We start from the raw sequence: 17,002 nt of genomic DNA, 5'->3' as shown, positions 1-17,002 counted from the left end.
GGCTATATTGGTTGGCTATAATTTAAAAATAGTATGTCATTAATATTTTAAATTGTTGAAATAGAATATATCAGTTCAATATGGTAATAAATGATGTGCAATTTTCCTACAGATTTTTTACAGACATGTAGAGGTTCGACAAATATAGTCATCCATAGGAGGTTGACTAAAATTATAGATAACAGATATGTGTGGTTGGAGTGTGAATTTTTCATGAGGTTGGCTAAAAATTTTATTTTTAGTATGCCAACTAACATTTTAGTCAATGGTTTTTTACGGTTGGAGATGCTCTCAGAATATGTAGTGATGGTTTCGTGTAGAGTAGAAGGAGTGATTGCTTACATACCATAAAGAAGTGAAGTAAAAGTGATAAATAAACTAATAAATTTAAGTTATTAAAGTGTTTGGAAGAAAGTATAAGTCGTAAAGAAAGAATATGTGCATGTTTGCCGAATAAGGCTTATGGTTTTTTCTACCAAGAAGCCGACTTCTACTTTTCACGACTTGCATTTCTTTTTCAAACAGTTTTTTAATTACTTATAAGTCTTAATTTACTTTTCAGTTTTAATCCACTTTTTACTTTAACGAAGAAGACTTTTTTAAGTTTATCCAAATGATCCCCGTAGTTATTTCTACTTCTAATTTATTTCTTACAACTTGTTAAAAATATTTCTTACTTTTTATACAAATAATTTAAGTAGAATAGGAGCAACTTTCATTGCCCAAACAGGGATGTAATATTAGATGATCTGAGACTTCGATGAAATCCAGTCAAATACAGGCAAATCCATACTTGTCATGCATAGGGTTAAAAATGGGATGAGTTCGGGATGGGGACTTCATTTTCCAACCTCGTCTCATATATATTTTCTTCGCCCAATCCCTATCCCATCTCGTGGGGATATATTCTTAATCCCCATCCTCATCATGCTAGGATCTTAAATATTTCCGTCCCAACCGTGTTTCCCACTCCTATGTATAATTTTAGATAGTTGTTTATAAAGATAGTAATCTTTTCCATGAATATTTAATAAAAGTATACAGTACATGTATGCTAGAAATACATACATTTCATTTAGCCAAACACTAAATAAATTCATGTACGTCAAATTAGGACAACATAATCACCATGCATAATAATTTTAATATTATAAATAATACATATGTTATAACAAATAATATAACACACACTTTTCCTGATTATGAATCCTTGGCAAGTTCAAAGTTGCCATATTACAGTAGTAGTCATTATCTTAGACACCACCGGCACCGGTAGTGCCTGTACTATAAGCATTTTTAAGGAGACATGCACGTGCCGATAGATAATTTATTTACCGCCATAGTGCCTTGTTGAAACGTTCGGTGTGCTTCTAAAAATCTCCTTGTATAGTTGGATAAAATATTAATTAAAATTTCTTTTGCGAGAGAAAAATAAGTTTGATTATATTATAAAATCATTTTACACAAATATGACTTTACTTTTTTCCAATTATGTTTTATAATCTTCACCCAACCATAATCATGTACTTAAGAGTATAATAATACTTTCATTGTTCCATTATATAAGTCGCCTCAATTTTTACACACACTTTTAGGAAAATTGCATATATTTAAAATTGGTGTTCTTAAATTTTAATTTTTCTAGCTATGTTATATATTTGTTACAAAAATTACAAAAATATTAAAATATTATTATATGACCAAATTTCTTAAAATTACGTGCAAATAATCAAACGACTTATATAATGGATTACAAAAAATATAAAAGTCAATTTTTCCTTCTTATTTTAGTAGTTTAGGAATAAAAAATTATTGCTTATCACAAAAATCTAAGCTAAACTAATAAAATATTTATAAAATTTTGACAAAATTATGTTTTAAATTCACTTCGATATGGTTAAAAGTTTGAACATGTTTATCAAAATATAAAGTAAATTAGAAGGAAAGAGTATTATATTATTAAGAAACCAAAACTAAAATATTAGAAAAGCCTAGCCACTATATATACACACATATATATATTTTCATTTTGTCACATATGTTTAGATTAAATAATATAAATGAATTATTAATTTTGTTGCCCAGATTCCTAATTATTTTTCGGCCTATTCTGTTGCTGCCATCCTCCTTCCCAGCTCTTCTGTGTGAAGGTTGTACTTATCAGTCAAAATATTCATATTTCTCTCGCATGTCTAAAGATGACCATTACCAAAACATCACTTCTCCGTGAACTGCCACTAATAATTCCTTCTTACGTGTGAGTTTCACGAGTTCCATCGAGAGTTACAAGGATTCTTCTTTTAGACTCAACCAGTCGAGTCCATTTGAGTCATGCTAACATATCATAAGCTAACCGTAAAACAGAATAATCATTGGAGTTTCAAAGGTGGTGTTTGGCAGGCAAATATAAGTCGACTTCTGAGCTTACAAGTTATAAGCACTTATTCGTACCGTTTGTACCGTTTGTGTAAAAAGTAGAGAAGCACTTAAAAAAAGTTAGGATTACTAACTTTTGTTTCAGGATTTCTGCTTATATACCAAACAGTTTAATCACTTATAAGTCTTAACTTGCTTCTGATTTCTACTTCACTATTTTATTTTAAACGACCCCAAAGTCTTTTTCCATGCCTCCTTTTGGCAAAGGACGTCTTTTTTGTTCATTTCGGTTGCAGCTTTTTTTCACCTTTGTTCTTCTATCTGGTTTATTGAGATCTACACGTTTATTGTCTTTGAGGAAAAAGTTCTTATCAAATTATTTTTTGGTATAGTTGGTATGTATTCATGATTAAATACCTAAGAGTAAAACCATTGAAATGAACACAAATGTATATATATGAATTTTCAACTTTTAAACTTTCTAAATCTTCTAAAGATATGAATTCTTTTAAAAGAAAAAGTTGTTTCATGAAATTAATTTTAAATATTATATATCTATATTTCAATTATTATTCTATAAAATTAAATATAATAGTATTGAGCAATGATCAATTATACTTATTTTCTAATTTCTTTGTCATTTTAATCATTTGAAATTTGTTATAACATGATTTGCAACTACAACTAGGATTTTTTTTTAAAATATGATTTGCAATTAAACACGAACTTTTCAAGGTTATATTACTATTACATTGGATGTTGATTTTTGGTTGCACATTTGAATTTTATTATATTTTAAATTATTTACGAAATTTGTAATTAAATATAACTTTTATATGATTTGCAATTAAATACAATTTAGTCCAACCTTATTCTTAAAAAAAGAAGTTGATTTTGCTTGTATTGAAAGTTGATTTTTTTTATTTAGTTAAGTTTTGTTGCAACATCAAAATATTACGAATTCATGTTAATAATTACTAGTGCCAATATATCCAGAAACCAGTGTTACAGAAATCGGGAATCGGACCAAATCGGTTGAGTTACTGATTCAGGATTAATCGAAAATCGGGGATTAATTATAAGGATTAATCGGAGTGAAAAGCGGTTATATTTTAATATTAAAATATTATTTTTAATATTTAGTTCTTATTATACTAGTTATTTGATAACAAATATATTTACAATGTCATAAATTCTATGATTGTTCATATTTAAATATATATAGTATTCAATTATAATAATTTATTATATATACTTTGATTGAGAAAAAATTTCTAAAGATTAATTGGATGTCAAAAATCGAATCGGTTAGGCACCTTGTGAAGGATTAATCGGTTAAATCGGGGGTTTTTAGAACACTGCCAGAAACCAAACATGGGCATGTTTGTTTTTAATAAGTAGAAGTTGCTTCTACTTTCTGACCTCTCTCTTAACCCTAATTTTCTCTAGCCTCTCTCTTCTCGTAGCCGTTTGGGGCTTCCATCGGTTTTCACCGGTGGAAAGCCATGAATCAGTTAATTATTTTATTTTTTTCTTAGTTTTGGAATAATAATTCTTCTCGGAAAACTTAGATCTAAAATCATCGAAGATTTCGCTGTCTCTCTTCCAAGAGGGTGGATTTCAGTCCAATTTCTCTTGTTTTTATGGTTTTGCTCCGAATCCATATATTCTCGGGAGAATTGTTAGATCTAAAACCATAGAAGATTTCGTTGACTTTCTTCTCTATTCCAAGCGGGTGGATTTTCAGTTCGATTTCTCTTGTTTCTATGGTTCCGCTTCAGATCTAAAGTTTATTTAACTTTGGTTATTATTTTGGTTCGATGTAGTCTCTCCTGGTGAGAGTTAGGTGAGAGTTGGGCTGTTTCTATCCTTGGTGAGAGTTTTTGTTTTCTCTCTTTTGTTTGTTAAAGTATGATCATTGATTTAGTGATAAAAGCTGTTGAGGGATTGCAATTATGGTCGATAGCTTAAACAAGATTAATTTCAACCGGATGTGGAGAAAAGGATGTTTGTAAATATCTCATCTTCAACAAATAGTGTGATTCCATGTAGAGTGGATTAATCACCGATTGTTTCTGTTTTATGTTTTATGTTTGTTTGACGCTGCTGTTTTTTAGATGCCGTATGCGATATGGCTTCTGACTTATGCTTTCTTGGCCAGTTTTTTTAAATAAATTGAAGCAGTTTTAAAAAGCTAAGAATGTTATCTTCTATGAGAGTTTCGGTTTTTTTTCCAAACACTTTATTAACTTATTTACTTCTCACTTCTAATCCACTTCTTCTAATTCATTTCTTTACTTTAAACGTGAAATCATTTTTTTTAAAATTTTTCCAAACGGACTACATATATAATACGTCTTTCCAATAAAACTAGTTAAACCACAAAAAAAAATGTATATTCCAAAAGTTCTGAATATACAAATACCGTAAAATTCGTAGAAGTTAAGAGAGAGAGAAAGAGCTTACTAAAATCTGTTCTTTAAATTCATTAATAGAATCTAATGCAATCTGAGAAAGCATGGCAATATATGGGAATAGCATGGGTGGGGTCTTATAACAATAAAGCTCCATCAACAGACATGTCACATGTTCAATAAAAGGTGCAGGTTTATCCCGGTTGTATATATATCCTTTTATAAATCGTTATTGAATAAATTGTATTGTAATATAATATAAAAAATTAATTTCTTTCCCATAAAATAATATATGTACTATATTATTAAAACCAAAACATTAAAAACTTGATCAGTCGGTACATGGGTCAAACTATGAGCCTATTTATATAATCAATTATCTTTTTAACTAAAATATATTACCTTTTTATATATTTTAACTAAAAAAACACAATCTTCCAAAAACAATATTGACCAACATACCATTTACAATCAATATATAAATAAAGAGCGCACTGCCCGTTTAGCATTTTAACCTCGGTGTAATCTTTTTACAAGGTTTTACCCGGTTCACAGCGGTAAATAGCTTTAAGACATGATTCGTTTTCAGAAAAATAACCTGAATATAACCGACTTTACCAAAGCATGCCTCGAGCTTTCCTTTCTAACGAACCCCCTTAATATGCGACAGACACGAACAATCACTGCGGCGTCAAATCAGGAACTCGTATTTTCGTCCGGCGATATGAAATTATGGTAAGTGATTGTCTTAAACTGAGCTTGTTGTGCTATGGTTGTTTAATTTCGAATTTCAAAATTATTGCCTGATCATGGACTATCGAAGAGCTATGCTCTGAACTCATTGTTTACTATATTCTAAAGAAATTAATGTACCATGGATTCAAACTCCTACCTCGGCCAGCCCCATTCTTGTAGCGCATGTTGATAGAGAGTTCAAAAATGCATATGATAATTTTGAATCTTCTGAGCACATTATTGTTGTTTCGTTATAATTTTATGACAAAGATGTTTTGACAATAGCTGATGGATTCGATGTACCAGGTCGTAAAAGAAACAAAGAGAATCATGCGAAAGGCTTTTTTTTCCGGTGATTCTCGGAACATTCAACTTTTCGTGGGAACACCACGTGTTTGATTTATGAACTCGCAATGTTTGTATGTTTCAGGCTTCAGAGAGTATACAGGCGGAATGGCGTTGGATTCATTTCTACAAAAACGTGCCGAGAAATCAAGAAATCTAGAACCAATCCTCCAAGGTTTGCCAATGTCGAAAGCTCTCTTAAAGATAATGGAGGTGACACTTCGTCATCTACGCAGGTGTTGATGTTTTCTGTTGAATTAAGCACAAGTTTTTTAACATTTGCCTTGCGTTCTTTCTGCACAAGATGTAGTCGGTCCCCGTTGTCTATAGTTGATCAGAATTCACATTTTGCGTTTGTTCTGAAATCCACAACCAAAGGTAACGTGCAGTGCGCCGTGCTTTTTTCAGTCCAAAACATAATTTGCGTATTTCTTCCACGACAATACATCTATTATTCTATGTAGTTTTCTATTCAAGATTCGTGTATTTGACCATTCAATATTTATGTACTTTGCAAAGATACTCCCCTATCTAGCATTCATTTTAATGGGAATTATGGACATAGTGACGCGTCCCAGTTAACAAACAGAGGTAACTCATAGGGATTGACATCCATTTTTAGTTGAAGTATGTTACAAACATATAAAGTTAGTTTCACAATCAGTTGACTTGCTACTGTGAAATTCCTATTCGTATGTCCAGTTGCATCATAATTCCACCCAGGTTTTATTAAAGATGTCAGAACAACTTCCTTTTCTCATAAGTAGTCACTGGATCATGATTTTCAAGATGAAAGATGTAATAATACCTGGAAGATATCTCAGATGGACATTATATTAAATGATCTGGTTAAGCAACTTGACAGGGCTGACAAAGAAGTTGTAAACTCTGAGCTCAAAGCTCATTTAAAAGTCTCTGTCTTTGGAGTAAAATATCTTCCATGGTCTTCATCAACAGACTCATTCACATGTCAACTCTATCAAGGATACACTGACTACTCATGCTCTCACCTTAGAGTCTTACAACAAGAGAGTTTTTCAACCTCTGATTCAAAAGGTTTCTACTATTGAAGCCAATCAGATTTCTATGAATCAAAAGATTAATGGTATTTAAGAATCTGTGGCCTTATTAATTTCTTTTCTTTACTCTGTGATGACAAAAAGGGGGAGAAAGTTCATAGGACAAAAGTGTTCAAATGAGAAGACTTTGAAGAAGTCAAATCCTGTTGATGCTGACAATCAAGGGAAGGATAGAAAGAAACTTGAAGACTCTGATAAAGATCAACAGCTGATTCTAAAATCATCTGTCAGCACAACTTCTGATAAAGGTGCGGATCAGAGAGGTCATAAGGAAGGATCAAAACAAGTAACTTTTCAAGATCAAAATCAAAGTCTGATGATACATGGTCAAGAAGCTGGAAACTCTGAGACACTACTTGAAGCTGGAAATTCTGAGACTCAGAAGTTCTTACAAACTTTGAAGTATAAAGGAAAGGAAGCTACTTTGTATTACAAAGATCCAAAGCTTCAGAAGTTTGATGAAACAGTTGCAAGGAAGTATTTTGAGAAGGAGAATCCAGGAGTTGATATTGAAAAATTAAGAAAGGAAGAAGAAAGGCTGGCTGCTGAGAACAAGAAGAAGGCCAGCAAGTCAAAGTTTGATCAGCAACAAACAAAATCTGATAACACTCAGAAGCCTTCTAGGCCTAAGGAAAAAGGAGTTGTAATTAAAGAATCAGATAGCTTAGAGTTCAACAGGCCAAAGACAAGATCTCAATTAAAACCTGAGACTGATCTGAAGAACAAGGGAAAGGAGAAGGTTGATGCTGTTCCTATTCCAAAAGAAGTTTCTCTTCCAGTCATCAAAATCACATCAGAAGTTCCTAGTGAAAGGCAGATAACTTTTAGAGACTCTAAGATTTTAACTAGAATTGATGATACTACTGAAGATGAAGAAGACTGTGGTGCATTGACAAGAAAGAGAAAGTCATCAGAATTAGTCGATGATAAACCTGCTGAGTTAAAGTTAGCCTCTGACATTGCTCAAGTTAATGTGAAACAAGGGCAAAAGTCTATTTCAGATGTTGCTCAAGCAGAAAAGATATTAAAAAACTTGTATATTGAATAGAAGAAGAAGAAACTCTGGAGCTCTGCTGCTTTTAGAGAATACAAAGAAAGTCCTTTGCTTACTAGTATGAGGTTACAAGGAACAAGAGGAAAAGACGCATATGAAAAAACAGGATTTGGGCACAGAAAGGAAAGATTGAAATCAGGTTTCAACTATGCTTAGAGATCCATATCTAATTACTGATAAACAAGGAGAACCAGTTACTCAGAAGCACTTGGACAGAATTGAGTCTGTTCAGATTTTGCTAGATACACATGATGGAAAAAGTGATAAAGAAAAACTAGCAATTTTTCTGAGCAATGGAAGAGTGTATAAGATTGCTGATACAGAGCTGTTATTAAAATCTCTGAGAGAACTTGAGCATATCCATTTCATGCTGCAAGTGAGAAGTGGAGTAACTCAGAGATGGTCAGAACTGATTCTTGATATTTGTTTTTGACATCATCAGATATATATATATATATATATGCGTGTGTTAACTTGTACATTTTGTTTATGCACAAGTTGGGGGAGATTGTTACATATATGATGATGTCCTGGCTAATCTAATTGTGTAGTTGCAGATCTATACAACAAAGTGTATCTTGGCTCAACTGGAAATCAGAGTTTGTAGCCTGCAGACGATATCAGAATTTGAGCTGATCAGAGTTTGAAGGCGGCTGATTTCTAGGAGAGAATCTGGACGATTTGAAGAGGATAAATATCATGCTGTGGACAACTCGGATTAACCAGTATTAGTTATTCTACTGGAATATCTTAGGAAGATGATTTTTATCATTTCATTTAGGATAATTATGTAATTGTGTATATAAAAACAGATTAGAGGTTCACTCTAGAAGAGTTGAAAATAAAGTACATCATTCTTGTAACCTCGCAGCTCTTAGTGATCAGAATATAAATCACTAAGAGATTATTTATATACTACTGTAATTGACTTTTGGTAAAAGTAATAAAAGTTGAGTTAAGTTATTCTATTATTCTTGTAATTCAGCTTTGATTGTGTTCAGTATATACATCTATATATTGTTAGAATTCGGACTAACACTTTGACCATTCAATCTTTATGTACTTTGCAAAGATACTCCCCTATCTAGCGTTCACATCAATAGGAATTATGGACATAGTCTCGCGTCCCAGTTAACAAACAGAGGTAACTCATAGGGACTGACATTCATTTTTAGTTGAAGTATGTTACAAACATATAGAGTTACCTTTACAATCAGTTGATTTGTCGGTGTGAAATTCTCAATCGTATGACCAATTGAATTATAATTCCACCCAGGTCTTGAACGTACCCCTCTTAGTAACATTGACCACAACGCATCTGCTGGCCATGTGTTGGAGTCAAGAGAAAAAGGTAAGCATTCAAACTTTCGTTCTTGCATCTTAATTATGACATTGTCAGCAAATAAGTTTGAATAGCCTTCTAAGAATTAGAGCAATTTTCGGTTTTTATTTGATGCTGTGTATTGGACCGAGTTATACCACGCTCAAATTAGTAGTTGACAGGTGAAAGGCGCAGAGGTCATGGTCCATACATTAAAGCGTTGTTTCATAAAAAAAGTAAAGCGATCATAACAGGTTAAAGATAACACATACATTCTACATCCGTACTTTTCCGCACACCCTGATCAGTTGATAGAAATATTAGAGAATTTAGATTATAATTGCATTTGTATTACAAGTTTTTTAACATTGGCCTTGCATTTTTTCTCTACAGGATGTAGTCGGTCTCCGTTGTTTATGGTTAATCAGATTTTACCCTTTGCATTTGTTTCAGAAACCACAACCGAAGGTAACATTCTCTACTCCGTGCTTTTTTCAGTCCAAATCTTAATTTGCGTATTGCTTCCACGACAATATGTCTGGTATTCTATGTAGTTTTCTATTCAAGATTCATGTCTGTGTGTTACATATATGATGATGTCCTGGCTGATCTAATTGTGTAGTTGCAGATCTATATAACAGAGTTTATCTTGGCTCAGTTGGAAATCAGAGTTTGTAGCCTGCAGACGATATCAGAGTTTAAGCTGATCAGAGTTTGAAGGCGGCTGATTTCTAGGAGAGGATCTGGACGATTTGAAGAGGATAAATATCATGCTGTGGACAACTCGAATTGACCAGAATTAGTTATTCTACTAGAATATCTTGGAAGATGATCTTTATCATTTCATTTAGGATAATTATGTAATTGTGTATATAAACACAGATTAGAGGTTCAATCTAGAAGAGTTGGAAATAGAGTACATCATTCTTGTAAGCTCGCAGTTCTTAGTGATCAGAATATAAATCACGAAGAGATTATTTATATACTACTGTAATTGACTTTTGGTAAAAGTAATAAAAGTTGAGTTAAGTTATTCTTTTATTCTTGTAATTCAGCTTTGATTGTGTTCAGTATATACATCTATATAGTGTTAGAATTCGGCCTAACAAGTGGTATTAGAGCCAGCTTTGTTGATATACCTACAGTGAGATCTAAATCACACAATCATGTCTGAGAAATCTCAAAACACAAACAGTAGATATGAAGCTATAAGGGTTTCGATCCTTAGGGCATCTGAGTACCCAGTATGGAAGGTGAAGATGAACATGTTTCTGGAGGCTGCAGATCCTGAGTATCTAGACAGAATCTATGGTGGTCCACATATACCAACCAAGCTCTCTGTTTCAGTTGGAGACCAACCTGAGAAGATGGTTCCCAATGAGAAAAAGGATTACACCCCAGAAGTTATTTCTTCCATCTCCAAGGATGCCAAGGTAAGGCACTTACCGCATAGTGCACTTGATAATGTAATGTCTAACAGGGTAATTGGATGCAAAACTGCAAAAGAGATACGGGATGCTCTGGAAATCAGATGTCAAGGAACCAAAGTAATCAAGAAGAACAGAAAGAACATACTCACTCAGGAGTATGAACACTTTGACTCAAAGTCTGATGTGACATTGACAGATCTGTATGACAGATTTGTTAAACTGCTGAATGATTTGTCCTTGGTTGACAAGGAGTATCCTCTTGAAGACTCAAATTTGAAATTCATTCTGGATCTTCCTGAGAAATGGGACTTAAAAGCAACAACCATAAGAGACAATTATGATCTTGGTGAGATGTCTTTAGATGAAGTGTATGGAATGTTGAAAACCTATGAGCTTGAAATGGAGAAAAGAAGCAAAAGACATGGAGGAAAGCCCAAGCCTGTTGCTCCGAAAGCTGAGGAGCACATTCCTGAAGGAACAGCTGCTAGAAGGAGCAAAGGAAAGGCTCTTGTCACAAAGTCTGATAGTTAGTCATTAAACTTTGATAATGACTCAAACTCTGATAATTCCTCAGACTCTGAGGACAGTGATTCTGAGATGATGCAGCTGGCAGCACTGATGGTAAGAGCTTCAACAAGATGGCTTACAAGAACTTTAGCAAAGGCAAGAAGTTTTCAAGAAAAGACATAAACTCTGAGAAGAAGAGTTTCAAGCATCAGGAAGGAAAGTCTTGAAAGGTTGACAAATTCAAGTTCACATGCTTCAATTGTGGTGAAAAAGGTCACTTTGCTACTGAATGCAAGATAGGGAAGAATGACAAAAGTCAAGCCTTCATCACAAAGAAGGAGAACTGGGCAGATGCTTCAGACTCTGAAGGGGAGTTAAATTATGCTCTGATGGCAAATACTGAGAACAACTCTGAAGCTGTTGAGATGAAGGTACCTCACTCTACACTTTTTTTTTGATATTGAAGATATCACCGAGTTAAGATTGTTTCTTAAAAATATGCATGTTAGTTACAAAGATCAGACTTTTGAAAATGAGAGATTAAAATCTAAAAGTCTAGATATTAAGAAAAGGAATGATTATCTTAAAAAGGAGTTAGTTCAAATGTTAGAAGTTTATAAAGAAGGAGATGAAGCTGCTTTTGTCAAAAATGAATTACTAAAGAAACATTCTTTTCTTGAATCAGAACTTGCTAAATAGAGAAATGTAATCAGAACATGGACTAATTCTGGAAAGACTACTCAGGATATCTTAGGAAGTGGAAACTGGAAGAAAGGATTAGGTTACATTGAAAATGATAATGAAGCTGAGATGTTAAAACCAGAGTTTACCAAAAGAACTGTAAAGCCTAAGGTGAACACAGTTAGATTTGTTCCAGAGTCTATTAAGACAGAAAAGGATAACCCTAAATCAGAGATTAAGAAAAATTCTCACTTTGACAAATGTAGACAGGTAAACATAGGTTTGTTGACTCAGAAACAACTCAAACATAAATTCAAGGAGGTGAAACAAGAAAACAAGGTTAAGGTTCCTAGAAAGAACAGGATTGGGAAAGTAGGCATAAATAAAAGCAATAACTATACACCTGTTCTTAATGCTCCTAGAAAAACTTGTCATAATTGTGGTAACTCTTAGGGCTGTCAAAAAAATCCGAAAAATCCGATATCCGTCCGAAATATTTGTATTCGTATTCGGAAAAAAGCGGATATTATCTGTATCCGAAGTGAACCGGATATTATCCGTATCTGAATTTGAATGTTTAGGATACAGATACGGATATAGGCACATCCGCATCCGAAAATATCCGGATCCGAAATTAATTAATTAATCAATTATTAATTAATTAATTAATCAATTATTAATTAATTAATTAATTAATTAATTAATTAAATATTAATTAATTAATTAATATATTTATTAAAAATATTGAAATATAATATTTTATACTTAAGTATTTTAAATCATATATTCATAATTCATATTTGATTTATTAAAGGTTAGACACTACTTGACTTATTGCCTACTTGTCCACATCTGTAGTTCACGACTTCACGCGTCACCCTAAAATCTAATCCCTAATTTCCAAGGTCTCCAGCAGCCGCCTCTTCATTTTTCTCTCAAGCCGCATCTCGCAATCTTCTCGGATTCTCTGAATCTTCGATACTTTTCTCTAAAACAAGGTTCGATCCACAACCCTAATTTTAATTTCTTTACTCGACTAGTTAAGATGAATATGGTATATAATTACACGAGGCTTTAATTTACAGATCTATAAGGCTTTGACTTGCATATCTACACTTTGATTCTTAAAGGATTACTGATTAGGGTTTATGTCAAGTGTCAATGGAACAAGGTATACTTGTATAGTTATATTCCATCTTTTGTATATCGTGTTTGAATTCTATATTATCTTTTTATTTTATCATCTTACACACTTTTATTAAATTGCAGCTAATGCTTCAAGTTCGACTCCATGTGCATCATCAAGTACAGTTGAAATGATATCAACAAAGTGTGCAGAAAATATATCTAAGAGCGCTGATCTGGATTGCATAATTTTCTCATCAGAAGATGATCTCACTGCTAAGAGTTCATAAATTTGATCCTGCTGTTGAGAGAGCTTTGTTTGCTAAAATGACTGCTAAACATGATTTGCCTTTTTAATGGCATAATATGATTACTTTCGTCATTGGATATCTTATGTAATGCCTGCTTATAAATATCGGTCCCGAAATACTGTGAAAACTGACTTGTTGGGTGTGTATGCGGCTGAGAAAGAGATAATTTATAAAGAAATTGAAAATTTAACATCAAGGGTTAGTCTCACCACTGATGGGTGGAAGCCGAAATATCAAGCAAGATCGTATTTTTGTGTCACTATATTGATAAAGATTGGATATTGCACAAACGAGTTATATCTTTTCGTGTTGTCCCCTACCCTCATGTTGGCGTTAATTTAAGTGCATAGTGAAAAGATAGAATCTTAGAGTGGAACATTGATAACAAGATAGCTTCAATTGTTGTTGATAACGCGTCTAATAATGCGGGAATGCTTCAAGGTATTAAAAGTTGGTTGAATGGAAAAAAGGCTCTTATTCACAATGGTGACATGTTTCACATGCGTTGTGTACCACATATTCTTAATTTGATCGTTAAGAGTGGGTTGGAGATGCCAGACAATTTAATTGAAAAAATTCAAAAAACAACAAGATATATTGGATCTCCTGCCCAGAGGGATGAGAAGTTCACTCTTGCCTTGTCTCAAACTAAGCTTAATACTAGGAGACGAATTCCTTCAGATGTAGACACTCGTTGGAATTCAACTTATGAAATGATTGTAGCAGCGCTTGAACTACGGCCTGCTATTAATCGTCTCAAAGAATTAGACCCTGAATATAAGTGTTTGCCTTCAGAATTAGAGTGGGAAAATGGAAAGAAAGTGTGTGATTGTTTGAAATTTTTTTCAGATATAACAAAAAGGCATTCTGGTGTGAAATATCCTACAGCAAATCTGTATTTTATTGATGTGATTCAGATTCGTAGGAACATTAAAATGTGGGCTGAATCCAATGATGATTGGATTAGAGCAATGGCTGATAAGATGCAACTTAAATTTGATAAATACTGGGAAGAATGCAACAAGTTGTTAACTATTGCCGTTGTTCTTGATCCTAGATATAAAATGGCGACTGTATCTTATGCTTACAAGGGTATGTAGGAGCTTCATGCTGACTTTTATATAGATGACATACGTGACTTTTTAGCCCAAGTTTTTGATGAGTATTCTGAGAAATATGGAGCTGATATAGGGTCTGTAGAACAATCTGGTCATAAAAGTTTTGGTAATACAAGTTCAGTTGGGGGAAAATGGTTGGGAGGTTTCCAGGACTTCATTGCAAGTAGTAATTTAAAGGAAAATGCGAAAAAAAGTGAGTTGGATGAATATTTAAACGAAGGGTTGTTTCCAATGGATAAAGAAGTAGAATTTGATATTCTTCGTTGGTGGAAACTTAATGGTCCTAAATTTCCTATACTTGCAAGAATGGCTCAAGATATCTTAGCTATACCAACTTCTTCTGTTGCATCTGAGAACTCTTTTAGTAAGTGTCGTAGAATTATCACGGACACTCGTTCCTCTCTAAATGATGACTCGGTCGAAACCTTGATGTGTGTTAAAGATTGGCTCCCGGACTTGAAGGATGGTACGTTTTATATTGACTGCTTATACATGTGTTTTAATGTAAAATGACTTATGAATTTTACTCTTCAATTCTTTATAGGTGGAACTGGAAAAGCTTCCGAGGATGGTGATTCGAAGACATGTGAGCTAGATTCTGAATGGGAGAATGAATGGGAGACAGACTTCTAAGCAGTAAGTAAAAGTGTATGCTCAATTTCTCTAATATGTGCTACTGTCCTACTACTACAATTTTCTTGTTCTTAAATTTGTCAATGTACTATTCTGTGATTTGGCTGTAGTTTTTTATTGCAATTAGTCTTGACAGAGTTGGTAGGCCAGGTCTCTGTATTATAGGGACTGATTCATAAAATTCACCTGATGACAAATTGAACTAGTCTGCCAAAACAATTTAGTCATAATTCCTATATCTATGTTGCATCCTTGTTTATTGTTTTATTTTTTTGCAAGGCACCAGGCACCAGCATGTGAAACTCTGGCAATTTGCAAGCTCATTTTGTGTAGCAAGAGGTTTTCAAATTATGGCAGGATGGCATTCTCTAAATTATAAGTTTGAAGTGGTAGCAAGATAATTGATTAGCTGAAGAAATTGTAGTTTGTTTAATCTTAATTTTTTGTTAATTCTGATGAAACGACTTGCATGATTCTGATTGTCTGGGTTATGTACTAGTAACTTATCTTTGTACTGCTCCTGGTGAAAAAATTGTTTCATTTGTTTGCAAAATTTTATCTTATTTTTTTATTTATTTTTCTGGTATTTACAATTTTTATAAAAAAAATTCAGTTTTTGATAAATGATTTCGGATCCGGATAATATCCGACGGATTCGGATACAAATATTTATTTCTGGGATATTTCCGGATGCGGATTCGGATTCGGACTTTCGGATTCGAATTCGGATATAGCCATATGCGTATCCTAAATATCCGTTTGACAGCCCTAGTAACTCTAACCATCTTGCTTCTTTTTGCAGGAAAAATAAAGACATAATCTCTATGTCTCCCAAATCAGAAGTTAAGAATAAAGTTGTTAGATTTAGACCAGAAAATCCTTGTTTTCATTGTGGTAGTTTATGGCATTTCATTTACACTTGTAAGGAATACCATAGTTTATATTATGATTATTATGAACTGAAGCCTTCATCGAATAAAGTTAAAAACTTGTCTCCATATACAAACTCTGATAATAAGTCTGTTAGCACAAACTCTGATTTAAACTCTGATAAATCTTGCGCTGCAAATGTTAACAAACTTGTCAAGACCAAAGGATCCAAGCAAGTCTGGGTCCTTAAAACTAATCATTAGTGGTCCTTGTGATTGCAGGGCAACAACAAAAACATCCTGGTACTAGATAGTGGATGTTCTGCACATATGACTGGCAACAAGGCCCTGCTATCAGAATTTGTGGAGAAGGCTGTCCCAAATGTTTCTTATGGAGATGGCAACATAGGAAAAACTTTGGGATATTGCAACATTAATCTTGGAAATGTCATCATTGAATCTGTAGCTCTAGTCTCGGGACTTAAGCACAATCTGCTAAGCATAAGTCAAATCTGTGACAGAGGGTATCATGTCAACTTCTTTGAAGAACACTGTGAAGTTGTTAGTAAAGACACAAGCAAAGTTGTTCTGAAAGGATACATACATGGCAATATCTATGAAACAAAGCTTTCAATAAACTCTGAAACATATGAAGTCTGTCTACTAGGCAGAGCTTCTATTGAAGAAAGCTGGAACTGGCACAAGAAACTATCTCACCTCAATTTCAACAACATCAATGAATTGGTAAAGGAGGATCTTGTGCCCAAATCAGTATTTACACCAGATGGTCTCTGTGATTCATGTAAGAAGGCAAAACAGAGAAAATCCTCATTTAAAAGTAAGACCGAGTCCTCAATTCTTGAGCCATATCATTTACGGCATGTTGATTTATTTGGACCAGTCAATGTTATGTCCATAAAAAGAAAAGATATACTCTGGTTGTTGTTGATGAATGCTGTGACGTCCCGAACATGGGGTTAGAGTTCTAGAGCCACTAACCATAT

General features: G+C 33.4%; 1 protein-coding gene and 1 long non-coding RNA gene across 2 annotated transcripts; both read left to right on the top strand.

The window, feature by feature from the left end:
• Positions 1–10,490: 10,490 nt before the first annotated feature.
• Positions 10,491–12,395, top strand: LOC135151504 (uncharacterized). The gene is made up of 4 exons (XM_064089986.1): positions 10,491–11,280; positions 11,329–11,417; positions 11,558–11,692; positions 11,961–12,395. Exons 1-4 carry the CDS (start codon positions 10,491–10,493, stop codon positions 12,393–12,395), a joined length of 1,449 nt encoding a protein of 482 aa, XP_063946056.1.
• A 405-nt stretch (positions 12,396–12,800) lies between these two features.
• Positions 12,801–15,521, top strand: LOC135151736 (uncharacterized). Its single transcript, XR_010290623.1, has 2 exons — positions 12,801–13,113; positions 15,409–15,521. It is a non-coding gene; the product is annotated as an uncharacterized LOC135151736 (long non-coding RNA).
• Positions 15,522–17,002: the final 1,481 nt, after the last annotated feature.

The sequence above is a fragment of the Daucus carota genome, chromosome 3 (assembly GCF_001625215.2).
Source record: "Daucus carota subsp. sativus chromosome 3, DH1 v3.0, whole genome shotgun sequence".
Lineage (NCBI taxonomy): Eukaryota > Viridiplantae > Streptophyta > Magnoliopsida > Apiales > Apiaceae > Daucus > Daucus carota.
Note: the sequence above shows the minus strand (reverse complement) of the source record. Positions and strands in the feature narration are given on the sequence as shown.

Bases quoted from the DNA above. Each gene is read 5' to 3' on its own strand.
- LOC135151504 (XM_064089986.1), top strand. From the start codon at position 10,491: ATGTCTGAGAAATCTCAAAACACAAACAGTAGATATGAAGCTATAAGG. The intron at 11,281-11,328 runs GTTAGTCATTAA...ATAATTCCTCAG, and splicing joins TCTTGTCACAAAGTCTGATA to ACTCTGAGGACAGTGATTCT. The intron at 11,693-11,960 runs GTACCTCACTCT...CTTGCTAAATAG, and splicing joins CTGAAGCTGTTGAGATGAAG to AGAAATGTAATCAGAACATG.